Here is a 27,704-nt window from a genome sequence, read left to right as displayed (position 1 = left end):
GTCAAAAGAAAGCTGAGGTTGTAAAATAAAACTTTATGAAGTTAAGACATGTCAGAACTATGCAAAACTAGACCATTATATGAGTATGGCTTCTAATATACTTGTGCTCTCTAATTGAATGAAGACATGGTATTTTGTAAAAGTTAAAACCAGTTCAAGATGTGCTCCTAAAAGACAAAGTTGAACAATCATTACGAAGGCTGTGCTACCAGTTTTGCCTAATATATAAAGAAATAGATTGGTAAAAATGAAAAGCAAATGTGTTTTCTGGTCTGATTTTCCTACTTTCATGTGCGTTCAATGTTTATGATTTCTTCCACATTACACTTAAGACAAAGTTACTATGAATTTACTCCCATTTCTCTCTTGGGATACCCTCAATGGGAAAAAGCTTAACAATGAAATAAAGAGACTGACGTGTTCCAACAAGCACCTGCCATTGTATAGGGAGCTTATTTAGAGACCACAAATCTATAGTTAAGTAATTGGACATGGAGAGATATCACTGTTGAGAAAGATGCTTTTTGGGGATTTTCTGTATGCTTTCCTATAGCCTTGGAATGGCCAGAGTCTGCTTCACTGGTGTGCATTTATTTCTGTTTTTCAAAACATACCCACAATCTGAATATCTATTGTAGCTTTGTCCTCCAAGTTCTCCACTTCCACTTTCATGTCATATTCTCCAGAGTGGATCCTTTCTGCCTTTCGGATGAAGATGATGGTGTCATTTTCAGTGTTGCGGATGTTGATTTGGTTCTTGTCGATTGGAGAACCATTTTTCTGCCATGATACTTTTGCCCTTGGTTTTCCCTGTAAGAAGCCAGGAAACAATGTGTACGTGATTTTTGGAGAGAAAAGGATAGGAGAGAAAACAAGTTTACTTCCCTTTTTCTCCAAATGGGAAATAAAAACTGTCCTGAAAGAAACTGAGAATTCTTTATTAAATCATACAGCATTTGACATGCAATCATATTAATTCACATAAAATGCATCAAATTATGGCTAAATTGGACAATTAACTTTATGACTAAATTAGGCAATTTCCAGTTTTCTAAAAGAAAAGGAGAAAAAAAAATAAAACAAAGCCAGAAAATACAGAACAAAATATTTCACCCTCTGGAAGTGCCTACATTCTCTACACTGCCAGTGAAAGAGGAAAGCAGTGGACTAAACCTCCAGGGATCCCAAACTCTCTTATTTCTTTGCAAAAGCAGGTGGAATAGTTGTTGGGCAGTCTGGATTGACATATTTTGTGTGCTGTTTTTATGGGCCTAGTAGTGCCCAGTTTAGGTACTTAAATCAGAGTGAATTCCCCCTGCTTTACCATGGGATTTGCCTTCCAGAGGTAAACAATTTGCAAATGCTGTCCCAAAAGGGTAATCGCACACATTTTGGAATGCTTTATCTTAGAGAATAACCAGAGAATATCCCTTTAATTTTTCAAGAGCAGTGTATCTTGCAGTGTATTGCTGATCAAGCTTTTATTTGGCTTTTAACAGCCTTGTAGAAGCTTGATTATGCTCACCCAGGATCTTTAGGTGTACAGAGATGAAATAGAAATTAATTCTGCCACAATTCTTGTATTCAGAAGAATAAAGACCCTACAGGTAGATAGGCAGTCACTGTTGTAAAGGTATGGGAATGAAGGTTAAGATGATGCTCTGGGAAAATGTGATATCTCCTTGGAAAAAGTCAGATTAGAGCTGTGATCTCAGGGATTTTACAGTTGCAGTTTCTGTAGGAAACAGTGAAACTCTGCCCACTCTTCCCCTCCCTTTTCCTCTCTCAAGACAAGCAAAAGATTAAATGCTACAGTCCCACCCTTGATACCATATCAACTTCTACCAGTGTAACCATTTTGCATTTTGCTAGGCTTTATCTCACATGTAATGTGTACTGGGAGGATTTATGAATGTTCTTTGGATGACAGATGACAAATGAGCCTGTCTAAGCTAGTTACCCAATTCATTAATTGGCTCAGCATCATTTTTTTGAGAGGTCAAGGCAAAAGATTTAAAGCACCTGTGTACTTCTGTGTGCTTCCCCTTCTGCTTAAGTTAACTCACTGGCCAATCCAAGTTACACAGAAAGAAGTTAAAATGTAGCAATATAGGGAAAAATAGTGTTTTCCTGTCCGTGTTTTTAATTCTTACCTGGAAAGGAATCACAAGATTCACAGTTTCTCCAACTCTTCGAGTATAGGTTTGTTTTAAGTGTCTTGGTAGACGAATCTTTGGAGCCTCTGAAAAAAGCCAAAAGCTTGTGTTTGATACTTACCTTCTTTTCTGTTTTAGACAGAACCGATGCATATCAGTATAAACGCAAGACTGTGCTCTACATTTCCCAGAATCACAGAATGTCAGGGATTGGAAGGGACCTCAGAAGATCTTCTAGTCCAATCCCCCTGCCGGAGCAGGAACACCTAGATGAGGCTACTAATGAGTGAGGTATCTTAAGTTTATTGGTCCCACAACATTACATTCGGGACACCATCAATTTTGGTTACACCAAATGTTATGGTAGTGGGAATAGGTGAGAAATTTAGTGCAGCTCAAAAAAAAAGCAACATTAATTTCAAGTTCTGCAGAAAGAAAAAAAAAAAGCCTTGAAAGGCTGAGCAATAAAGGCTTGGAAATGAAACAAATGAAAAGAATTACAGATATTTTTAAAGGCAGTTTTATGATTTCTATCCACTGCACAATGGCTTCGTAAGGCTGTATAATCAGTTTCCGACAAGTATCAGCCTTAAAAAACCCAAATAAAATACGAAGCAGAGTGTATTTGTGGGTGAGCGTAGGCAGGAGGATCTTACCTATCACTTCCTTGACTAAAATAGGCTGTGGGTGGTACCTGGGCTCACTTTCACCAGCAGCATTCACAGCTTTTACTCTCACAAGGATTTTTGAGCCAGTTGGCAGGCCAGTGATAGTAAATTTCGTTTTGTCCGTCAGCTCCGGGTTAGCCACGATCCATTCGTCAGCTGGTTTAGGAAAAGAGGAGGTGAGGACGAGTCCAAAGAACAGGTAATTATAAATACATCCACTGCACGGATGAGGAAAATTACAGAACAGTAATAGCTTCATTATATTCTAATGAATACCTCTAGTTGTTTTTTCTAATTGTGTTATAACATGATATTGATTCACTTTAATATGTAGGAAGAATATTTCAAACCTGCTGATTATAAATTTATGTTTAGAGAAAAATACGTTTTTAGAGTGTGTATACCATTTAATTGTAACAGAGAGAAAACTGACTATTTTTTAAATTCAGCTGTTAGAAAACAAGGGCAACATAGAGTATATTTCCAAAAGCACCCATCACTGCTTTAACAACTTCCTTGGAGAGAAATGGATTTTACAATTAATTTCAAAAATATCATAATTAAACCAGTACTGAGTACCCTTAAAAGTACCACTGAGAGCGCAGGGATGAGAGAAACACAGAGTATATGCAAGTTGCAATGAAATTCCATCTCTCCTTATGCTGTTAAAATAGTTGGGCTGTGTCAGAATTATTCACATAATTACATCGTTCTTGGATTTTTTGTCCTGTCCGTAGGCAGTCGCATGTAATCTAGAGCGATTGTAACTGTACAGCCTTTCTGAAAACTTCAATTACAAATGATACTTTCTTTTCCACCCTGCCATCCAAACATAGGTTGCTTTAATGCTGCTCTTGCCTTGACATTTGGAGTCAGATTTATGCAGTAGCAAGTCATTATCAATACCTTCCACGTCATATAAAGACGGCATTATAATATTGGCACAGAAGACAAGACAACTATTATATTACGAACTAGAGAGTCCTGCAGACTTAGCATGCAATACTGTGGTACATTTTAATGACTGTATGCCTTACTTTTAGGAATAAAGTTCTCCTTCAACTTGCTTCTGTCAGCTTCTAGCACAAGAGGATTGCAATCAAGGACTGTTTCCCGCACACCTCCCCCTCCCCTTGTACAGGTACTACAGAAAGTTCTGTAGACTGTTGCCCCTAAAATTCACTCTCAGAAATTTATCTTTACTTTTATGAAGATAATTTTTCTTTTGGTAAAGAAGATTTATATCCTTTGTTGAATACTGTACCTTCCAGGTTAAAAGGTGGCTCCACCAATTCCTCTGACAGATCTGTCGATATACCTTGTGAGAATCCATCTTTAAAATTAATCAGAGACACCCACTTTCACACAGATGGAGCATTTTGTCAGTGGTTAGCAATTCCTGTTAGTAAGTATGCAAAGATAGATGCTGGGCTTTAAAGATTTAGAGAACCCTTATTTAGGGAGACTGCAGGAAGGAGAGAGATGGGAAGAGAGCATCTAGATCAAAGAACAGTTATGCATGATGCTGACAGGAAAGCTAACGGATAAAAGAAGAGGAGGAGATAAGGTGTTTTTTTGTTTATTCTTTTCCTTTGGGCCTGATCACAGCCCTGGAAAGATGAAAAGAAAGAGACAAAAGGAACATTTGGAAGAGAGAAATGAAACAACATGATGATGGGAAAAAGTGTGGGAGGAGAAGAAAACACATCATAGAAGAGAGAAGACATTCAGAGAAGAATTCTGAACAAGACAGAAAAAGAGAAGTCTTGGAAAAAAATCTTATGGAGACAGAGAAGAGAACACACTTAGCTAAAGGCAACACAGAAAGAAAAGTAAAGAATGCCAGAACCGTGGATAATGACAGATATGATGTAAACACCAAGACTATTTCCTGAACAAAGCTATCACTGCCCTGGATTTCCTGGAATCCTACACTTGGCTGTTTTCAGGATAATAAAAATACTGTTGTAGTGTCTGTGCTTGGTCCTGGATGGATACATTGGCAAACAGCCAACAGAGACTCTCTGAAGTGCTTCTTTACTAACTATGAAAACAGATAATCTGCAGGTACAATGGCCCTTTAAAGGCAGATAAACATGGTGTCCTAGGGAAAACAAGGGCCAAGCTCATCAGTCTAGCTGTGAAATGTCACACAGAACCACCTGGCAGGGTACATTACATTACTAGGAACTCTCTTCTTCAGTGTCAACATGGTTTGGTCTACTCCACATCACCACAGCAAGAGTGATACTGTGAAGAGGTTCAAGTTGGATGTTGCAAACTAGCTCTGGGGAGTTCTATATTCATGTTGTTCACATCTGTGCAGTGCCAGGTCCAGATACTCATGATGAGACTTTAGTTCAGTAGTATACACTGAGAACTGTCAAAGGTGCTACCATAGTTAATGATGTCCAAGAGTCCACCATGTTGATCAAGTTATGAGGTTCAGACTAAAGGGAAATACCAATATCCACTAAACCAAACCAATGCTCATGTACACGATTCTTGTAAGTTGTAACTACATATATATTTTGTCTTCATTATTTCAGCTTGTAACTTCTCTTAATGATTGCTGTGATAAGGAAGATTCAGAAAAGCCCTGTTTAAAACTACTTCAGTGACAATGGTGAAAGAATGGAGAAGGTAAAGACAAATGAGTTTACAAACACATGACTAAAAGAACAGCAGAATGAATATAGACGGTCGTAAAAAATACCTTGAAATTAAAAAGAGTTATTACACATTATAGAAGAAATTAGTTTGAGGCAGAACAGGCACTGAAAGGACTGAGGAAAGGAAGCACCACGGTATTTCAAGAAAGAAAAAGGGACTGAACACAGAGAAAAGGATGCATATTCCAATAACACATCTTTTTAAATTGGTATTTTCTACTAAGCCTGCTTCTTCCTAACAATTTTCATAACATATATACATAAATAATGTCAATTGTGTATATATATATGTATATACATATATAGGAGGCATACATAGATATACATAAACACTCAGCTGTGTAAAATACATTGCACCCATTGTATTTTAACTGAGGTGGGTAACAATAAAATGACAGACTTGACTGCCATTTTGTTGTATCTTCATATGTTTTAAACCTATCTGAAAAAAAAAAAAAAAAAAGAATTTGTTCCATTCAACAGGTATACAATGATCTTCTGTCTAATAATAGAATCATAGAACAGTTTGAGTTGGAAGGGACCATCACAGGTCATCTAGTCCAACCTCCTGCCATGAGCAGGGGCATCTGCAACTAGATCAGGTTGCTCAGAGCCCCGTCCAGCCCGGCCTTGAATGTCTCCAGGGATGGGACATCTACCACCTCTCTGGGCAACCTGGGCCAGGGTTTCACCACCTGCACGGTAAAACATTTCTTCCTTATGTCTAGCCTGAATCCCCTCTCCTTTAGTTTAAAACCATTACCCCTTGTCCTATTGCAACAGACCCCCCTAAAAACTCTGTCCCCATCTTTCTTATAGGCCCCTTTTAAGTACTGGAAGGCCGCAATAATGTCTCCCTGGAGCCTTCCTTAAAAGATAGATTTGGAAGATTTCTCTGAAAATCATATTTTACATTAGTATATATATATTTTTCATCCTCTCCTGTCACCTAATTCGAATATCATAGACTGTAATGTCAAGGATTTTACGACAGTGGCATATTACAAGCACTTTTAACTTTTTCCCCCGCCATCTTACCAGTGCTAAACAGTGCATAATATAAAGAATACACTGAAGTCCTCACATTGACAGTCCCCTTTATATTCCCATACATCTTGCCTGTACAATGGAAACATTCTAGGAATGCTTTGTCTTGATGTAAGACTGCATGCTTACTTGTTCTGAGCTGCTCTCTCCCAATATACAAGGAAAACCCTTCCTACCATTCCAGCTGCCTTCAGGTGATCTTCTCCAGACCTCTGAGCTTCTTGCAGTCTGCTCCTGCTCCTTATAGATATTCAGCTCAACACTACAAGATGATGACTGCTCCTGAGAAAAGCCAATGGTTCTTCTTCACTCCTTCTCCCACTCACTGGAGTGAGAGCTGAGGACACTGTGCTCCTGTGGTGTCTGACCGCTTTTGTTAACTATTGTTTTCCTGGACTGTTTGAATCTGCAACACGTGATAGTGTGAATGACAAGTTCTGTCCTCTACATATTGTCTCCAGGCTGTGGACTGCATTCATGAAAATGCTTCATTGAAATAAATGCCTCTATGAAAAAAAGGTGTCCAACTCATCACTTGATTTACAGTGGAGTCAAAAGCAGCAGGTAGTGGAGCTGAAGGTGACTGTGTCCTGTCCATCCAAATACACAACATTGCTGGAGTCCCACTGAATGGCATTTGCCCACAGATGCTGGGTACTGCAAATATCACTCCAGGCTATTTGATACTTACTTAGGTCTTGGTAGATTTTACTTTTTGAAAATAGACTTCATTTGATGCCAATTCAGAAGAAAATCTGCTTGAAAATACTAAGTTTCTGCTGCTTGATCACCAAAGACTCTTAGTTGTAAAATATAAATGATACTTCCCTATTATTTGTTATTTTACTCTTATAAGTTATTCAGTCTCTTACATCTTTATCTTTCTCCTTCAGTTTTGTATAGATTTATGTCTTACATGGACATAGTTAAAGATCCTGTATCTACTACACTGAAAAGTTGGAGAAATTCAATATCCAGGCATGAACTTCACATGCCTAGATAACTTCTACAGCCAGCTATTGGAGAGGCTGTCTGTCCTCAGTATTGGGAAGTGACACTTGAAGTAGCCAATTAGTAGTATGTCAAGATAGGAATTACCCCACTGAGGACTTCCTGTCCCTAAAACCCAGCCAACCTGCATATATTTTGAACCTACAAACATTCATTATTTCCTATTCATTCATCCATCCACTCTTTACTGTATTGATTCTTCAATTAGCTCAAAAAAGAGGACAACAATTAACACAGTACTTGGTACACTACAACAGATTATATGGCTTTTGTTTTGGATTTCAGATCAAATGTAAGATCAATCGAACTACAGTCAGTGTGTGGGATCTGGAATACAAACCAAAGGAAGCCTGAACAAAACCCTGCTGCTTGAGGTTTTCTGACTGATGATTAGTCTCTGCCTCAGAGTGAGAGCACTTGGTACCTGTAGAGAAGAAAGGGAGAAAGTCTCACCTACTTTCACTGTGAGTAACATACCACAGTCATTGTCACTTACTTCCTTCAAAGCAGTACTCTACAACATAGCCGTCTAATCCTGCCGCTCCAATGTGGTCTGGTGGCCTCCATTTCATTGTGACTGTGGTGTCAGTCACTCCATCCACTGCCAGGAGAGTTGGTGGGCTGGTAACAGCTGGAGCAAGCAGGCAGCGGGGAGAAGGCAGAAAACTGTGTTACAATTAAAGGTTTACATTTATGGAGTGAATTCCTCTAATTTAGCATTGTAGGCAACAGGCTAAATCCTGCCTACCAGGCATTTCCAATCATCCTTGTCATATCTTTCCCAATTAGGACCAAACTAGGAGAAGCAAGTGCCTCATCCCATATCTGCTAACAGCCTAACCCGGAGTTAAATTCCTCCTGCTTAGGAGCGAAAAGGACAAAGAACGGTGAAAGGTAGAGCAGAGAAGTGATGAGTTTCACGTTCTACAACAGCAGGTATTTTCTGGCAAGAGGAGAACATGCTGTAGCAGTAGCAGCCACCTTCTTCCTGCTCCCTTGCATTCTAAGCGCGTCGCTGAGTCCTTTGCTGCCTTACAGAACAAGAGACCTTTCTTTTATAGGGACTTGTGGTTGTCACAATAGTTTGAAAATCTGTTTCTCTAGATGAAAAGACCACTGAATTAGTCTGTCACTGGGTGAATGACAAGGCCTTCTAGCTGTCATATTAATGTAAAGCAATAAGATGATGTATAGAATAGTATAAAATAGATCCTAGACTAATCTGGATTGTCTGCAAAAGGATATTGAAAATACATAATCCCTTTCTGGGAAAAAAGTCCCTATTTCATCTAATGGGGACCCATAGCTCATAGGATGAAATTAGAGACTATTCAAATATTATTATATGTTTTATTGCAATATTTGGCAAATTCACTTTTTTTTTTTCATAGATTTCTACCTTTATGATAGGTAATATACCTGTGATTTTTTTTAATGGAAATATATGGTTTATTTGTGAATATCTGTACCTTTTTTAAAATGGCAAACTACTATGTGACAGCAAAGCATAAGGAGTGAAACGTGAAAGGAAGTCTCATTTTCATACATTGCAGCCTGCAAATAGTGATCTTAGACTTCTAGTCACTTTTCCTAACCCTCTTTGGCCAAATTTATATCAGGAGAAAGACACACAAAACAACCAAGACTATAATGCATCATCTTCATCAATTCTCTAAATTGCCAGCTTGACTGGCAATAGTTTGACTCTTGGCTCAGGAGGTACCTATGATACATAAAAAAGTGGAACTGTTAATTTTGGTGCTTAAAACATATTGACCATAGTATTGACCATATCTGGCTCACCTATAGCGTGTCACTGTTTTATTGTAGTGCACCATTTTTCTGGCTATGCATCCTTGTTTCTTGTTTGTAAAAGGCTATAAATCCTTCAGGGATAGATATATAGTTTATGCTGCACCTAATAAAGACAGGTCCTGAGCAACACAAGTGCAACAAGAACTATGGTTATATGATTAGATTACTTTAACAATGTATTAATGATGTTTTTCTAAATACATACTTATGTCTATGTCCTTGACTACTTACCTAAAGGAACAAAGGACTTTGAAGGCATACTTGGTTTGGAGGTGCCTATTGCATTAACAGCAAATACACGGACCTCATAAGCAACACCTTCAATCATCTTCTTCGGCTCAAAAGTTGTTTCTTTAATCAGTTCAAAATTCAGCCTCATCCACCGGGAGCTTTGTTTCTTTTTCCTTTCAATGAAATATCCTATCGACCAAACAAAATTTGACTATAGTAAGTGGTGGCATAAAGCTCAATAGTGAGGTTTTTCTGTATACACCTCAATATCCCCTTCTAGTCTCAAAGTGGCTTAAGAGTTATTGTTAAATTTTTCCCATTGCAAGCTACCCAATAGTCACCTCTTTGGATCTCACAGCCATGTAAGAGTTTTCTTTGGACTTCACTTACAACACCACTGTATTAAGTTCAAAGTGATTCTGCTGGCCTCTGGGCCCCTCTGATTTTTCTGTTGGTTCAGTGTATTAGAAGATATTCCAATTTACACAGTAAATTGTTTCTGAAATTCCTGCTAACATTCAAACAGACTAACAGTTCAAAGTTTGGTATTATAAGAGGTTGTTTTTCAAGTAAGGGGATTGGTAATGTGGCAACATACAAAATGACAAATCTCAAAGCGTTAAAAAATCAGGTATCCAATAAAGTCAAAGAATGGGTGGAGCATTCCTGTAACTGGATACTCGAAGTGCAACTCTCTAGGGCCTGAACTAAACTCTGATCCTATGGCATCCATTATTTAGGGTTTGTTTCTTTTGTCTATATTAGAATATCACTACAGAAAAAAAGAAGAAAAAAAAGAGAAGTATGTACCTAAGATGGGTGATCCACCATCATTGGCTGGAGGTTCCCAGGTCATAACACACCAGTCTTCACCCACCTCAGTCACATTTGGTGCCTGAGGAGGATCAGGAACGTCTGTTGCAAAGAAAGTAAATATTATTATTAAAATTAAAAAAACCCAAAATACATAGGCTGAAATAGAAAATGTCAGATAAGAAACAAATCTGAACAGTGTAACAGGATTTCCTAATGAGGAGAGAGAAAGAAAGAAGATGTTTGTGGGTCCTGGCAGGTGGATAGGAAGGGATAAATGCCAAGTTCATCCACGCAGTCAAGACACTTGAGAGTCACTTGAGGGCATGTGATAAGACAGAGCCCACAGCCAGATGGAGAATGGAAGGTGTTAAGGGCAGCCAGAGGCAACTGCACAGGTTTGGCCCCTGCAGCATGAGGTGGCAGCAGGGTGATAATTCTCACTTAAATCCCATGCTAAACTCCTGTTACAGTGGGATTTAGTATCCTTGCACCTCAATTCCACATCTGAAAATGGGGACAAACTGGAAAATTGAAGTTTTCTGACAATCTACAGCAATTTGGTAGGTAGGGAGGACGTCTACAGAAGAGTCCCTTCAGATAGAGGAAGAAGAATTTGTCTCTAGTTGGGGTGCAGAGAAGCAGGGTTCTTCAAGGAGCATTTATTGAAAAGGGCTGTGATAAAAGATATTGCTTATGTTCACTCTTCCACATGACTTACCAACCACTTTAATGTTGATTAGAGCTGTGTCCTCTCCAGCCTCATTCTTTAATGATATTCTGAATTGACCTGAATCTTCTCTCTCAGCTGCATCAATGACCAGACAGCTGCTGTCTGGATATGTTTCTGCCCGTATTCTTCCACTATCTGTTATCCACTATTAATCAAAGCAAATAGAGGGTAAAGTAATATTTTCTGGATTTGAAAATCAAAATGCTCAAAAATCAAAATCTGCATGCAGTACAGGACACTTCAGCAAAAATACTAAAGCAAACACACTAAAGCTCAGAATTTCAGTCACTTAATGATCACAAAAGTGTGAAAATAACTGAGGGACAAATAACTAACTTTAAAATACAGTTACTGATTAGTACTCAGTTCAGCCATTGCATCCTAAAGGAAGATGCACTAGGCTTGCTGGTCCTGCGAGCAAGAACACGCTTTTGTCAACACTACCCATCATTAATTTGATGGAAAGAGAGTAGCGAATCCTCCCAAAAGTCAGATCAAAAATGTAATTCGTTCAGTTTAAAAGTCAGAGTGACTGTAATGGTCAGTAGTTTGTCTTCACAATTTTCAAATGCTGGCACGTATTTTTGAGTAAGAGCTCTCCTAGAATAATTTCTTATTTGGACAAGTCCACAGTGGTGATATTACAATTAATATTTGAAAAATAGTAGTCAGAGATTTGACCAGATAGTTCTGATGAATCGAGTAATAATAGCGTGTTCCAACTTCCACATACCACAATGGAAATTTAAATATGAAAAAGCATCCTTTTGCTATTACACAGCCAGGGATTGACCTGTGCTTTAAGACACCAGATGCAAGACACCAATTGCCCAACCTATTGTTTCATTTGAGACTTGACACTCCATCAGAATTCATCATTCATTTTCCAAAACCAGACCATACCATGGCTTTCTGTCAAAACCTGTCAGCCATTTGGGGCAGTATGTACAGAAGAAGTAGCCATTTGGTAGATTTTCACTAGTTTTCTTCTGCATCTCATGTGTCTCTTTCCTTTATAATTTATTTATAGCAAACCCATATTTTTTTCCTTTGTTAGTTTCAACCCCTTGTTAAGCTAAAGAAATGTGTATAATGACAATGTACCTTGTCGCCTTTACTCCACATGACTTTGGGGGTTGGCTCGCCAGTGATGGGGATCTCAAGTCGTAGTTTGCTTCCTGCCACTACTGTCACAGTGTTCCCTTCCCCAAGACCATCCAGGTGGAGTTTAGGAGGATCTGAAAAAGGAAAGATTGTCCAAGTTTGCCTTGTGGCTGCCACTCTGTGAGTTCAGTGACTGGCACAGGTCTGCAACATAGAGAAATGGGCTCTATGTTTTTTATTTTCCTGGTATTTTCAATCAACTAATTTTTCATTGAGAGGAAAATTTGTGAAGAAATCTTCTTTTTAAGAAAATAGTTTTCTGATTAAAATAAATCATGTTACCATAGAAAATCTGGAATAGTAGGACAATTGAAAAACCTGTCTTCCTGAGGCAGAATTATATATACTCAGGTAACTTCTGAGAGAGATTTCCTCTAAGTGGCTCTTGAGAATTTCAATTGCAGGCTTTCTACATCACCTATTACCATGCTTCAGGCACCACTGTTCTTGCAGTTTAAAAATATTCCTAAATCCTTTTTCTGAAAGTGAAGTGGTCACTTTTGTTGTAATCCATGTGTATGGAGAACAACTGATTAATATCCTCTTACAACTTTTTTTAATGTATTGGAAGTTATATTAGTGAGTGCACCCTTCTAGTACCCTTTCCCTCTTCATTCTCCCTAAACCTTGCCAATACTTTTTCCAACACAGATACCCCACTTCTTTCAGTTTCAGTTATAGAACATATTTTCTAGAACTTTGGCCATTTCTATTGCTCTCCTTTTGAATTTCAAATTGCTAATTGCAGTTAAAAGCCAGCAAGATATTGTTGTGTGAAGAGTCAATGCCTTGTTTTATTTTTGTTTGAAAGAGTGGGATCATTAACAAGCCTTCTGTTTTGCTGAATAAATAAAAGCTGCCCAGAAACATTTTGCTCTCTAGATAACATTTAACCTATTTAGGGAATAGGTAAATATGTACCTATTCTGCTGAGCTTTTACCAAACTAAATCACATTTTGTAATGTCAGCAAGCCAATTCTTGAAAGGAGACAACACTGTATAACCAAAAAGAGAAGAGCAACAGCTGTTTTACACAAACTCTTAGTAGTGGTTTAGGTTTGGGAATTCAGCAACAAGAAGACTTCCCTGGGAGCTCCCCCAGGCTTGGAAACTATGAACAGAGCCTGGGCACAGGCAAAGTGCTCCCTGACTACCTCACTTGCACTTTGCCAAAGCAGCAGGTTTGTGTTGTCTGGTAGATCTCTGCTCAAAGGAAACAAACTGACTATAATCAAGGAGACTTCACACTGCTTTTAATTTCCAAAGGCCAGGGAAAGAGATGTTATATAAAAGTCATTGTGCCATATACTTACCCACAACATGTACTTTGCATGGAATATTAATATTATAGGCATCTGGTACAAACATGTATTCAGCCTCATCATCAACAGCAGCGCTTGCTATAACAAATCTGTGGATTCTGTAAAAAATGGAAGAAATCAATGTTTAATATTTTTGAAGATTGTGTGAATCGAGAGGGAAAAATCTATTAAAAGTTTAGGAGATCTGTGCAAGTGTGTAAAATTAGTGACCAAAAAAATCCTTTGCTGGATGCTTAGTGCTATTTTAACTGAATAAATACCGTGTGATTTGTACAAAATATTATTGAGAAACTCACCAAATAACGTAACCAATCATAATATTTTTATTTGAACACTGAAGTAGAAAAATACAGGAGTGTAATCTCTTTGCTGCTGCTGCTGTTAATTGTAATTTGGTTGTCGAAGAAGAAATATTTAGGCGATCCCATTGTGGGAATATTCTGACTTTTGTTAGACCTTTGTGACAGGATCAAATCTCCTATTTGTTTGCCAGAATAAAGAAACAGGTGAGCCAAGCATATGTTTCTCTTACTACCGAACTGCGTCTTCCAGTATGGTAATTTTTTTGCTCTCCTATCACCTGCTGTGGCTAAACTTTGATCCAGGTAGGACTCACCTCTGCACTCTTTCTGCTCCCCTTTCCCTCACTTCACCCTATGGGCCTACATGGGTTGTGGGAGCTCCTTCACCTTATGTCAATCCAAGGGGTCATCACACAGCTGGCACTTGTTCCTTACTATGACTTAGCCAACATTATGGCATCAATGCAAAGATTTCATAGCCTGTTTAGGAGCATCTTCACAAGTGCAGTTCCAGCTGTATAAATGGTCTGCTAAGCTGAAAAAGGTAGGAGCTTTCCTTGTTTTGTTTTGGCTTTGTTTTTGTTTTTTACACTTTCCAAGAAAAAGGAAGATTATAAATGCAAAAGGACATGATATCTCCACATACTTTGTATAGATAGAGATACATGGCCTGAATTGACACAAGCAGAAGCTATCAGAAAAACAGACATTTAAAAGCTATTTTTAATAATGTATAACAATTATTTTACTTTACTACTTAATGTTCCATTCTAACAACAATATCAGTGTCAAGAAAAATTAATAGCTTGAACTCAGATGGATCAAGGATTTGATTATGGCCCTCCACAGCCAAAAGACACAAGATGAAAGGGAGCAAGGCAACATGGCTTTTGTAATGATAAAAATGTCAGAGGGACACAGGTTAGGCTCGATTACCAGATAATTTTCAGCGAAGTAACCCACATATTGGCACATCTCTATGGTGTAATGCCATCAGAAGCCAAGTCGATACACAACAGGCTTACCTTCCTTTGTGATAAATCTTTACACGATCGCTGGCTTCGACCAGTTGCCCATTTTTGTACCATTTTCCTGACACGTTCTCGGATATCTCACACTTCAGGTGGATTTCCTGTCCAAGCCTCACAGTCTGGTCTTCCAGTGCAAGTGATATCTTCAGTGGTCTCACTTAGTAAAACAGAAGCAGAGATATTAACACTAACATCAAACAATAGCTCATGGTTCTGTCCCAGAGCTCCTAGCTAATACAATAGTCTTCAAATCACAAAGATGCCTCCAATAATAAAGTTCTCAAGTTGAAATACCAGTAATATGTACATGTCAGCTACATAAATTAACCTCTTTTCATGTAATCTGATGCCTTAGAAAGGGTGATCCAAAATGCTCATACTCTGGGGAAACTCCATGGATATTGTGAGTAGAACTAAGCTGGGGAGCATGATTTGAATGCAGTCTTCTCTCTGGTGTATGGGTGCTGGAGGTAGGGTATTTCTGTCCACCGGAGTCCAGTAAGAAACTTTCAAGAAGTGAAAGACCTCTGTCCCCAGACCTATGCACTAGAAGGGATTACAAGCTGCCTTTCTTGTGATCTAGCAGTGATCTAACTGCTCTCATAGTTCTCCCAGCTGATCCAAGGTAATTTGGAGAATTCCCGAAATATTTCATCTTAACTGAGGACTGTACTTCTCCACCTCTTTTGTCAGACTGGTAGCAAATGCTGATTGGACAGAAAGCTGAACTTCATACACTACTTGTTCTCATGTTTGCTGGACTGCCGTAACTTACCTATGAATACCCACAGGTATTACTGGGTTTTGTAAAACTCGAGCCTGGGAACTGGTTCTCCAGTTCACTTTCACTTTCTGGAAGATTAGATGCTGTAGACCAGAGTCCAGGCTGAACACACAGTACCATCTGTATGCAATAAATATCCCTGACTGTAATCTGACATAGGAAACAAAGAGTGATGGGAAAGGGATCATTTTATAGAGAGCCAGCTGGAAAATCCTCAGAAGGAGTTGCATGAAAGGAAAGATGATGGAGTTCAATAGCTATGGAGAACAACTTCCAACACTAATTGGTTGTGCTTAGGATTCCAATTTGTACAAAATAGTCAAAAGCAGTACGAGTATCACTAAACAGTGTGTGTTTATGCATAATGTGTGATAACTTTAGAGGACAGGAAGATACATTTTACTATAAAACACAGGTGCTTTAAAGAGAAATTGCACAGAGTCCTGAGGGATCTACATAGCTTTGTGCTGTTATGGAGATCTGTGCAGCGCAGAAATTGGTATGAAAGATAAGTAAGCCAGCAAACTGTGACAAATTCAAGAGCAAGATACATTATACTTACAATCAACTGAAAGCTTAGCTTCTGATTGGCCTCCAGTTGTCATTACTGAGTAAGTTGCGTTATCATTTTTTGCAGCTTCCTCTATGATCAAAGTGTGTTTTTTACCCTCAACCTTGATTCGATACCGAGATTTAGGATCATTAGGAAGTTCTACACCATTCTTAAACCTAACAGAAAACAAAGGATGATTAGTTTTCTAATAAAAGTCCTGGGCAAATGAGACTCCCATAGACTGAAACTTCCAGAGAAGGATTTATAAGACTTAAGACACAATAAAAGGTTATACAAATTCATCCATGAATGTGTAAAGATATTTTTGCTGTTGCTGCATTCTTGAATAATGTTTTCTTGAGATTTTCTTAACAATTTTAAGGGTCACTGGTATAGGAAAAGCTGTTCATGTTTTTGCCTACAATTAAAATATTCTGGGTTTTATTCTTAAGGAAACCAATATCTGTTCAAAGCGTGGCTTACCATTTCACATTTGCATCATCCTCAGATACTTCACAGCTCAATTCTACTCGTTCACCAACATAGGTACTAGTATCCTCCAGGCCTTTCGTCACCAAAATCGGAGGATCTGTGAAAGAGAAAATTACAGATTTGCAATCTGAGAGAGAAAACTAAGTGAAAGAAATTTTCAAAATCATGCTATAGAAGATGATACTGCTTTGAAATTCTAATACAGAATCATAGAATCATTTAGTTTGGAAAATACCATTAAGATCATTGATTCCAATCATAAACTTACACTGCCAATTCCACCATTAAACCATGTCCCTAAGTGCCAAATCTACTAGTTTTTTGAATATCAGACTCAGTTCAGCCTTTTCTGCCTTAAATCAGGAAAGCAGTTGCTCATTAAGATGCTAGTAGGAAATGTGCTAAACTAAAAAATAACATTTGTTCAGGTTAATACCTGCCTTGGATCCCTTTTTATTAACAGTTTGTCCAGGTAGGCTGACATGAGAAGCTGATATTCCCCTCTTACCTCCCACAGATCCCTCTCATAGACCAGTGTTTTCATTAGGTCCTATAGCCCGTTATACACAATAAGATGACCTGATGGCATAACGCAGTGCCCTTTTTGGTTTAACCCATTCCTACTGTCAAAACTCAAGTTTATTTAAGAGCAAGAGCTTGTACAACAGTTATCCTATGATATTTATAGGGGTAATGGGCTCCATTATATTAAATAGCTTTCTGAAATATTTGATGATTTTTTTCAGTCACTGTAAGTTTTGATTTTCTTTTTGTTTTGTTGTCCATGTGTGATGCCATGAATATTATCAGTAAGACTATCAACACCGTGGGAACAAAAAGGGTGAAGAACTGGCCACCCATTCATAGATTTTGATAGAGTCTTACCATAAATCTGTGCAGATGGAATGAAAACAAACTGCTAGAAAGCCTGATCTGAGAGTACTTGAAACAGATCAGTTGGACCAATAGTATCAAGGTCAGCAGGTACTTAAGAGTGGTGTTTGGGAAAGCCAATGGCTTTATAACTATGAAGGGGACCAAAGTCCTACTAGATCCCAATGTACAGTATGAAATCAAGCATATCCACATTTCAGGCTTCCCACTAAACTACTAAATACAGGACGACGAACAAAAATGGTCAGGGATCACAGAAATACAGAGTGATCATAAGGGCTGCAAGTGCAAATACAAAAATATACCGAACCAAATCCTCCCTGTTAATTTCTGTTGTGGTCGAAGAACCTGCACCAATTTACAGTAGGTGAAGTAGGAGTGAACTGATGAAGTTACCTCTCACAAACAGTTCTGTGGAGCATTTCTCATCACCAGCTGTCACGTAATATCGAGCATCATCTGTCATCGTACAATTATTGATGAATAAAATTCGCTGATTACCTTTGTGTTCAAAAATGTATCTGTTTGAACAGGAACACAGCAAATATACATAAACAAAACTGATGAACCCCTTTTGTTTTATGTCAAAAATGCTTTAGGGATTAATGGAGGTGAAGATCCTGGTTTATACACAGAACTGGAAAAGTTGTCCTGGGAAGCAGTTTCTGAGATTCAACAGAACTATCATTGACTTTTTAGCAGAAAGAGGTGTGGTGTAGGGTGACAAAAAGTGGCTTCTGGCATGTTCCAAAATCCCAGGCTTGAATGATACCAAAAAAAAAAAAAAAAATTAAAAAATGAACAGGCTTTGAAGAGTGGCAAATAAAATGGAGTCTGAAACTCTAGATGAGTAAAGATGAAAATAACCAGTAACAGGACACCATCCTCATTCCAACACTCTTAACATTTTTGTGAAGTATAATAATAGCTGAAGTTAAGAAGTTAATATTATTGGTAGGCCAGATGGCACAAGAGATCAGTAATGGGATATGGGGTTTTGGTAATGGGATATGGAGCCTTTCACCTTTATGTCACCGGTTTAGATCTGCTCCAGGTTTGTAATGACCAAAGCTCATTAGCATCTGACAGCTGCTTCAGTAGCCTGGAAGAAATGCACTGGAGCATTCAATCTGGGTCCTTCTGCTGCAGCAGTATCCATATAGCTGACCGCGAAATGGTTCTGAATGGTTCATGGCAGATAGAGGGGCTAAAGAAAAGGTACTCTCTTTATTATGCATTTTTTGTCAACTATGAATATTAATTGAAATTCTTCATTGATTTTTGCAGCAACAGAATGAAAGAAATCTGCCCCTTCTCTGTAAGAGGGCTTTTGCCTTTTTTTTCTTTTTCGTTTTTTCCAACAGGGCCAGAGGATAAAATTGCTGGGACTTTGTGCTGCTGAGCAACATTTGAGGACCATTTAATTGTTGTGTGTTGGTGGCTGCACATCGTCATTCCTAGCTGGGTCTCACTGTGGAATGGGATTTTCTGCATCAGGTTGTAAAAGCTGGTTGAGGTCACACTAGGGACTAGGCTCAACTTCCAGCCTTTGCTTTAACTGTGCTCAAGTGTCTGCACCTGAAAAGCCACTTCTTCTAGATAAAGACAGACAGTAAACCAAAATGCAGGTGATACAGATGATGAAGAAGCTTGGGTACACCAGACCTGTTGCACATGACTGAAGTCACTTCGAGTTAATGCAGGTTGTTGACTTCCGTGTGAGCGTTAACTGGGTAGTGGAAGCTGAGAGAAACCTCACTCACCTTTCCTCAGGTGGTTTACAAGCCAGGTGGGTAAGTATGTGATGTTAAATATCTCTCCTCTTAGCACTCAGTTACTGGAGAAAATTCTGACCTCCTTCAGACATGGGACTGAGGACAAGTGATTTATTTCATCATGGTGCTTCCCAATTTTTTATAAACTACCGAGTAAGAAATGGCTCCATGAGGATCTTTAATTCTTTTTTATTGAGGCAAAAGAGCCAATCTGCATTAACATTTAGCATACAGGGAACTTTTCTGGATGAGCAATATAGAATCATTTGCATACTTTTCATGTATAATAGACTTCAGAAATAAAATTGGTGCAACCTGCACAAAGAGAGAGGTCTATGCTTGTATTTTATTGCTTACATATGAAAAAACTACTTACTTTGCACTTGGTCGTATTTCTTGGCCATTTTTATACCACTTGAGTTCCACTGTTGGATCTGCTAGCTCCACCATGAACCTTACTTTACCTCCTTTGTCCACCTGATATGCAGGATCAAGACCTTTGGCAAAGGCTGTTGTGAAAAACAAGTGTTATTATAAAAGAAGATCAGAAAACAAGAATATGATTGCTGAAATGACACTGCATAAATCTTGTCAAAGCTGTCACAATACACATACACAATGTTATACATCACTCTGTATTCTTAGGCTAGTCCACATGAATCAGTTTCTTTTCTAGAAACATTAGAATAAGTGCAAAGTTGTGCAGATCTGGTTATTTTGAGCAAGTTCAAGCTAGTATCTCTTCATGTATTCTGAATAGGATTGCGTAGATAGAGCTTTGACAGCTTGTTGAGAAGTGCTATGTTTGAAAAAAATGGTATAAAGCTGGTGCCATGGAATCATTCACAATGAATCTGTTACAAAGGACTTCTCTATTAGCATAACCATGCAAGTTAACAGGGAATTTTAAGCTAAAATTCCTATTGAGCTTCCCACTATCAGAATAAACACATTGGTTTGACTAAGAGCTGAATAAGCTTTCCTGATGCTTTCTGTAGGCTGCAAGGTGTACAATGCAGTTCCACTGGTGATAAAGGTTATGGCTGTAAAACATTTGCAAAAATATTTGAAACAAGGCAAAAGGTGTCAGTCTGTGATATCCAGTGAGGCTTTTCAAAGAGGTTCTTTGATATGTGCAAATGTAGGCCAAGTTGTTCTGGGCAAGGTAAGGCCAGATGCAACTCAAATATTTCAAAACACTTTAGCATTGACATTTAGATATTGCCAACTTCAAAAATTTGACCCAGGGGAGCTGATATCTGTGGTTCAAAAAATTAACAAGTAAATGGAGAGAGAGACCAGACATAGTGGTCCCAGGTGCTGAGAGATACGCCTTTCCCAGTAAAACATTCAGGTACTTCCATGTGATGCACCTGGATGGGGAACAGCAATTCCTGCCAGCCAGTTTTTAGTACAGTTGGGATTTAAAAGGAATGTCAGATTAAGTGCAAAATGAAGTTGTGAAAAGCAAACAATGTGTTTGGAGTGACTCTATTTTAGAGTAGAAGATATTAATGATAACACAACATCTAATTTCCATACTGTTTCATCAGGTAACACCTTTCCATGCAACTTGGGGACTTTGTTCCAGCTGGATCTACTGTTTGGCCAAGAAGGAGGAATGCTTTTGCTAAGCACTGAATGGGACACAGTGTTTACCTTGACCACAGTGGACCAAAGCCACCCTCTCATAACTTCGTGCAGTAATAAGGCTTGGGTCGTAGCATGCAAGTCCTCTTACATGGAAAGGAAGCAAGTTTGGGTTTTTAAGGCGGACACCTGTGCTTGACTACTGAACATAAGAATATTGTGCCTTATCCATACCTGCACTCTTCTTCACTTCCCTGCGCATGCGCTTGAGACGCTTTAACATGCCTCTCAGGTCAGTGATACCATACTGAAAAGCAATCTTCTCATATTCACTGGGATTCGCGTTCTTCAGGAGCTCCCACACATCTACCTCAGGTTCTTCCTCTTGCTGTTTAACCTCCCTATCATTAGCAAAATAAAATTATGGGAGAAGAGTTAGTGAGGCTTTATCACACTGTAAAAAAAAAAAAAAAAAAAAAAGATGAAGCTGAACCTATGTCAAGGTTGGAAATGTTTTGATCAAAATTTGAAGGCTGCTATCATATGCTTTTACTCACTCAGTATGAGTGAATAGCTCAGAATGACATTCACGTCTTTTCACTTCTCCAAAGCAGAATTTAGATATAAGTTCTAAATTGAGCTTTTCTGATGTAATTAGTTGTGAAGAGCTTTTATATCGCTTCATTATTTTAGAAAATTACCTTTGAAAATATAGTACTATAATAACATATGGGCTAATCCCATTTAAATCCATTTTATCTGTTGTAACTTGAGTAGAATCAGAGTGGAATCAGTTACAATTTATGATGGCACCACTGAGATTTGACTCTAATCCAAGCATATCATAATTACGTAAAAATTCTTTCAAACTCTGAGTCCCAGTAATTGCTACTAAGGGTGGCCAATGAAAGGACATTGAAATTCAAGGGATACTGGGTCTGTTTATAGTTACACCACTGTTTCTCAGAGTTAGTTAAAGTTGGCATATGGATAGGAACTGGAAATTTTCACACCAGCTTGGGCTTGCAAGATGGACCTGTTGGCTTCCATGTTTATCTCAGTCTTAAGAGCAGGGAGTGTTTTCAGAGGCCTGTGTGAACAACATCACCTTTATACAGAAGTTTAAATACTGTATTTACTATTTGCAGCTCCAGGCTAAGGCAGCTGATAAAGAGAAGTACAACTATTTCCACAATGGCAGACATTAAATGAGAGAGCAATGGAAGCAACCTAGACAAAATTATAATTTTTGAGATTGACAGTTTAGCTCAAAAAAGTGAACTGCCAGAATGATCTCGGCATTGGAGCAGAAATCTTGACATTTTTTTCCTGTAAATTCATTAGGATCAGACCAGGATAATTCTGATTTGATCTAGTTGGTCTAACCAAATCAGTACTTTGGAGAACAGAGAAAGAAAATAAATATTTGAGAAACAAAAAAAAAATCTGAGCTTTTGAGTGAGACACTTTTAGAGCTGAGCTGTATCAAATCTGACGGAGAATTTTCTTTAACACATACAGAAATAATACTGGGGGTCCATGAGAATCTCTGTGTGTTGGGATGAGGAACTATGGCAAAACACTTTGCTGTTCAATCCATTTCAATCAGTTTTTAAAAAGAAAAAAAAACCCCGTTCACTCAAGAGTCTTTGAAATACTTACATTGTTAGAATTATTGTTAGACAACATCAGGTATGTAATTTTATGCTTCATTTCTTTTACTTTTGTCTGTGCTCGCGCTTTCTGGAGGATAACTATGTCCAGCCAACGCTGGCGTCTCAGTGAGATTCCTTCTGCATGGCGGCAAGTCCAGATCAGCTTGCAAACATATATAAAAGCTGACACACCCCATTGGGTGGAATTCTCCTCTCCCAGGGCTGGCTGCTTGCCATGCAACGCCTGTCCATGCTAATAGGAGGTACATTCCATGGGAAACGAGATAATGTACCCTTTTAAATCAGGCAGTAGTTGAAAATGAGGATCAGTTAGAGTATCCTGATTTTCAACCAGCTTGAAATAATTCCAGACTCTCTTTTCCTCTTGCAGAACTGGAGAACAAATTTTGACACTTAGAGAGCAAACCAATTTTGTCCGAGACCACAATAGTTTCTATTGCGGGTAGTGGGCAAACAATGCTTGGTATTTCCTAAGCAGACTGACCTCTCCACAAAATCGGTTTCAGATCTTTTCCCCGAAAATGTGCATTTAGTTGAAAGATGTATTTTTTTTTAAAAAGGACCTAAATGTGTGAGTATTTTTGAGATATTGTGCCTTTTGGAATTTCTTGCCGTTACTGATCCATTGCAATGAATCACATAGTGGCTTACTGAGATAACAACTAGTTTGTCTTCCTGCAACACCCGCATGAAATTAGAAAACAGGGAGTATATAGATTCTGTTCATTTAGGTCTTCTTTAAAAAACATGTTTCAAGTATTATGCACCACAGGTGAACCACAGGTCTTTCCTTGGTAATATAACCATACAAAAGAGAAGGAATGCACCTGCAACATTGCCTTTTGAAAAAAATTGAAATGAAAATATGATTTTGTCTTCATAAAGATTGCTATTAATATCCACAGTAGCACTTAATTAGCAATCTTATTCAATTAAGCTCAGATGTATGAGGTTGCATTTCAGTGCCTGAAGCAATGATATGATGAACTGATTTGACCAGTATAAAATAATAGTGTTTAAAAACTAAAAGTTCACATTGCCCGTAGCCACACAAAAGGTACATTATATTTTTAGGGTTATACAGTATTTATCTTACAAAACACGTAAGTTACTTGTTAGTGAAGTGATAATGACTTTTAAGTCACGTTTCTCTTTCCACAAAAACATCAAGATCTCTTACATGCAGCTCTCATGTTGCTAATAAAACACCCCACAGGCAGTCATGAGAACGATCATGGTAAGTTGCATTAGTATGATAAAAAGTCAAACTGAAGATCCTAATTAGGGATGAGAAGATTAAAAAATCAAAGACCTGGTGGATTTGAATTGGTTCAGGTAATTCTTTCACTGTCTACTTTTGCCTTCAGTTTTCTCATTTGCTTTAGTTACTTAAATACTATCCTCACCATAATAGCCCATGGGTCCATTTTAATTTTTTAATGTGATTAATACTGCATATAGGGTTTTACTCTTTCAGAGTAAGCGATAGATGAGATAAAGGATCTAGCTCCTTTTCCAGTTCTCTGTGGTCAGTTGCCATCAATTTCCATGACATATAGAATTTCTGTGATAAATTAAAAAAAATTACTAATTAACTATCTTTTCTCAACCTGCTAAAAGACTAAACTAAATTTAAGATCTAAAATAGCTACAGGCATAACTATCATAACACCAGGTTTCCAAGGCAAACCAGAGAAACATGTGACCAAGTTTTTCTCCATCACAACATTTAAGTTGAATGAAACACCATGGAACACTTTTGTGCACATGCTGAAACAGAAAACTACAAAGAAACAATACCAATGTTTATGGTTTTGTTTATGGTTTGGAAAGTATATGTTGTTGGTTTTTTTGTTTGTTTGTTTGTTTGTTTTTGTTCTTGGTTTTTTTTTTTTGTTTTGGTTTGGGTTTTTTTTGCTTTTGCTTTTTCTTTTGGTTTTGGTTTTGGTTTGGTATCAGGATGCTTATAAAATCAAATTAAGATGTATCCAAAGGGCTAAATCTAACCCTTGAAGTTTTTCACTCTTCACCAGACTCAATTTTCTATACTGCTCATCCCTCTGTAGGAAATTGTCCGCCACTGCCCACCATGCAAACACCAAAGAAATAGCAAGTAATCCAAATGTTATTGGACTTTTTAGATTGTCGCTCACTTTTTCCCCAGCGCACTCAAATCTGAGGTTTCTTGTCTGCACGCTTAAAGATAAAATACACTGAACATTTGCATATTATACTATGAGAATAATAGTTAGAAGTACTGATAAAAACGAAAAGTCAGAAAATTCTTAAGAAGTTATTAATGCTACACCTGACTCTTTCTGTGTGAGAACCTAATGGTTTGCAATCCACACCTGCTCACTGCATCACTTGGTTCTCACCTACGTTTCAGGAGACCACTAAAGTCAAGTTCTCCTGCATCGTCTTGTCCATCACCGCTGTTATTAATAGAAAAAGATCAAATCTTTGTTTAATACAGGAAGACTTAAACAACACTCGTTGCAAACGCTCTACATGTCTCATATACTTAACACTGTACAGACACACAAATAATGGTACAAAATCAACACAAACTTGTATTCTTTTTCACGCAAACTGTATTTCCTTAGGCACTTGTGAAAAATAACACAAAGGTTTGTATTGCTTGTTATTATACTTTGATGACAAATTTTTGTAACTGCATACATAAATTTGCCAGGATTTGTGTTAGATTTTGTAACACAAATAAATGTGAGCTAGTCAACACAAAGAGCTTTGTTTTTCATTTCCATAGTGTATGTCTACAAAAACAAAGGGTTTGTGCTGATCTTTTGCTATGAATGTAAAACAAAGATTTGCTTTGCTGGGTGGTGCTTCTAACAGTGCGTAGCTGTGTCAAATACTGATTGCAAAGCATTGCACTTAAGATTTAACCTTTCTCTAAGGGAAGGAAGGAATCAGTTAAAAATAAGAAAAAACAGTATATTGTACATTTTTACAGATAGAATCAGAGTCCTGTGAAGGTGCATTTCTTTCTATAATGTGACCTGAAACAGTAATACCTTATTACAAACCTCAGAGAGACAAAAAGTGCCTTTAATAATTGTGAAAAGGGCAAAACACTGCAAATATTAAGCCCAGATTTTGTGTGCAAGGTGTTACTTTTAAAATCAGAAAATATTCAGATACCCTTATCTGCTTGGGCAGAATAGTTATTGAAATTTTTTAAACGTACTAAAGAAAGAAGTGCACCTTGAATGTAATATCTCTTGCATTTACTCTTTAAATCAAATCCCTCTAAATAAAAGCAGCTGCTTCTGAATTATAGCTTTGCCTGTATGTGTAAATTAACAAACAATCTTCTGTTTGTTGAACATTTTCATTCTGAATATTTCTGTCTTTGTAAGACAATTTTCTCCATAAAATATATACATGATATCTAGACTCGTTTGAATTGCTATTTTATCACAAAGGTAACAAAACTTAAGACAAAATGCTTTATATTGCATCCTCTGCAATATATTATTTCTACTTTTTCTGTAATGATGGCCTTATGACACACTTTTTTACTGTAAGACAACATGAAGCCAGATCTTATCTCATTGAAACCAGTGCAAATTTTCTCTCCACTTTTAATCAGTATGGGATTGAGACCAGGAACTTTCATATTGTAGCTGACAACTTTCAGGAAACATGCAGTAGAACATTCAAGTGAATGAAAATACTATTTTAAAAACCTCTAAAGAAACATATATGTAATTGCCTTAAATTTTCTGTCTTCTCTTAAAGCAATAACACCGTAATTTCACCATGTATATGTTGTAACTATTTCATTCTACCCACTACCAACTACCCTAAACCCCACTTCTTCGATCTTGATATAATTGTCTGTCAAGACTAGTGCAAGTTCTGTGCCTGCTACCAGCATCCATTACCGAGGAACTTCATAGGATCATAAGTTACCTTCTTTTGAAAGCAGATCTGATGTCAATAGACGGAGCAGCTTGAGAAGATTCTATGAAATAACAGTAATGTATAAATTAAAAACATAATTTGAAATAAATTTCTCTAATCAGTATAATTTGGCACATAAAATTTGTTCTATTTCCTGCTAAGCAACCACAGTTTGTGCTGCTCCTTTGGCATTAAGTTTTGATAAATGCAAAGCTGTTCAGTGCTAAGCTAAGTTTAATTCATGCATTTCTCTAAACTCCTATCTGCATCTGTGATGTTTCTCTCCCATCCCCTTCCTGCCTATACACAGGCTCTGGCCTTTTTGCCTTTCTATTCCCTATGCTTTCTCTCCTACTTGGACCTTGCACTTTCTCAGTATGTTCAGCATCAGAGGAAAGAGCCAGTCTTCTCTACAACTACAGACTCATGTTGATTCTTGGTGCAAGGATGAATCCCCCTCGTGTGAGTTACCCATTTGTGCCAACCTGAATCAGATTAAATGGTTCTGACCTACAGCCAGTAACTGGATGCAGCCAGGCTGGTCCCTGCCTCCCTGACCTCTGAGTGCACACACCTGTGTGCCCTTTGGGCTGTCAGTTAGCCATTAAATGTCCCCTTAAATGTGACCAGCTTCCCCTGACTGGTGAATCATAGAATAGTTTTGTGAGGAAGGGACCTTCAAAGGTCATCTAATCCATCCAACCTGCCATGAGCAGGGACATCTTCAACTAGATCAGGTTGCTCACAGCCCTGTCCAGCCTGGGCCCTGTATGTCTTCAGGGATGAGGCATCTACCACCACCCTGGGCAACCTGGGCCAGTGTTTCACCACCCTCATTGTAAAATATTTCTTTCTCATGTCTAGCCTGAATCTCCCACCTTTTAGCTTAAAACCGTTACCCCTTGTCCTATCACAACAGGTCCTGCTAGAAAGTCTGATACCGTTTTTCTGATAGGCCCCTTTTAAATACTGGAAGGCTGCAATAAGGTCTCCCCAGAATAAACCATCCAGTCTAGGCCATTCAGTGTGCTTGCTTTATGAGGG

At 38.0% G+C, this 27,704-nt stretch overlaps 1 protein-coding gene across 1 annotated transcript in view; it reads right to left on the bottom strand.

Annotated features, from left to right (window-relative positions):
• Positions 1 to 27,704, bottom strand: part of MYBPC1 (myosin binding protein C1) — a gene marked incomplete at its 5' end in the record, with an annotated part of 75,093 nt that overhangs the window by 13,382 nt on the left and 34,007 nt on the right. The window contains 17 exons of the mRNA XM_080340842.1: positions 615 to 810; positions 2,154 to 2,242; positions 2,813 to 2,980; positions 8,051 to 8,185; positions 9,601 to 9,789; positions 10,411 to 10,515; positions 11,135 to 11,291; positions 12,251 to 12,384; positions 13,625 to 13,731; positions 14,961 to 15,123; positions 16,313 to 16,479; positions 16,787 to 16,892; positions 18,086 to 18,210; positions 19,841 to 19,973; positions 21,289 to 21,455; positions 25,109 to 25,165; positions 26,670 to 26,721. Of these exons, the coding sequence (XP_080196968.1) occupies positions 615 to 810; positions 2,154 to 2,242; positions 2,813 to 2,980; positions 8,051 to 8,185; positions 9,601 to 9,789; positions 10,411 to 10,515; positions 11,135 to 11,291; positions 12,251 to 12,384; positions 13,625 to 13,731; positions 14,961 to 15,123; positions 16,313 to 16,479; positions 16,787 to 16,892; positions 18,086 to 18,210; positions 19,841 to 19,973; positions 21,289 to 21,455; positions 25,109 to 25,165; positions 26,670 to 26,721 (2,250 nt within the window). The remainder of the gene's footprint in view (positions 1 to 614; positions 811 to 2,153; positions 2,243 to 2,812; positions 2,981 to 8,050; positions 8,186 to 9,600; positions 9,790 to 10,410; positions 10,516 to 11,134; positions 11,292 to 12,250; positions 12,385 to 13,624; positions 13,732 to 14,960; positions 15,124 to 16,312; positions 16,480 to 16,786; positions 16,893 to 18,085; positions 18,211 to 19,840; positions 19,974 to 21,288; positions 21,456 to 25,108; positions 25,166 to 26,669; positions 26,722 to 27,704) is intronic.

Source organism: Nesoenas mayeri (genome assembly GCF_963082525.1).
Source record: "Nesoenas mayeri genome assembly, chromosome: 1".
Taxonomy (NCBI): Eukaryota; Metazoa; Chordata; class Aves; order Columbiformes; family Columbidae; genus Nesoenas; species Nesoenas mayeri.
The sequence above is the reverse complement of the archived record's forward strand: the minus strand, read 5'-3'. Positions and strand labels throughout refer to the sequence as shown.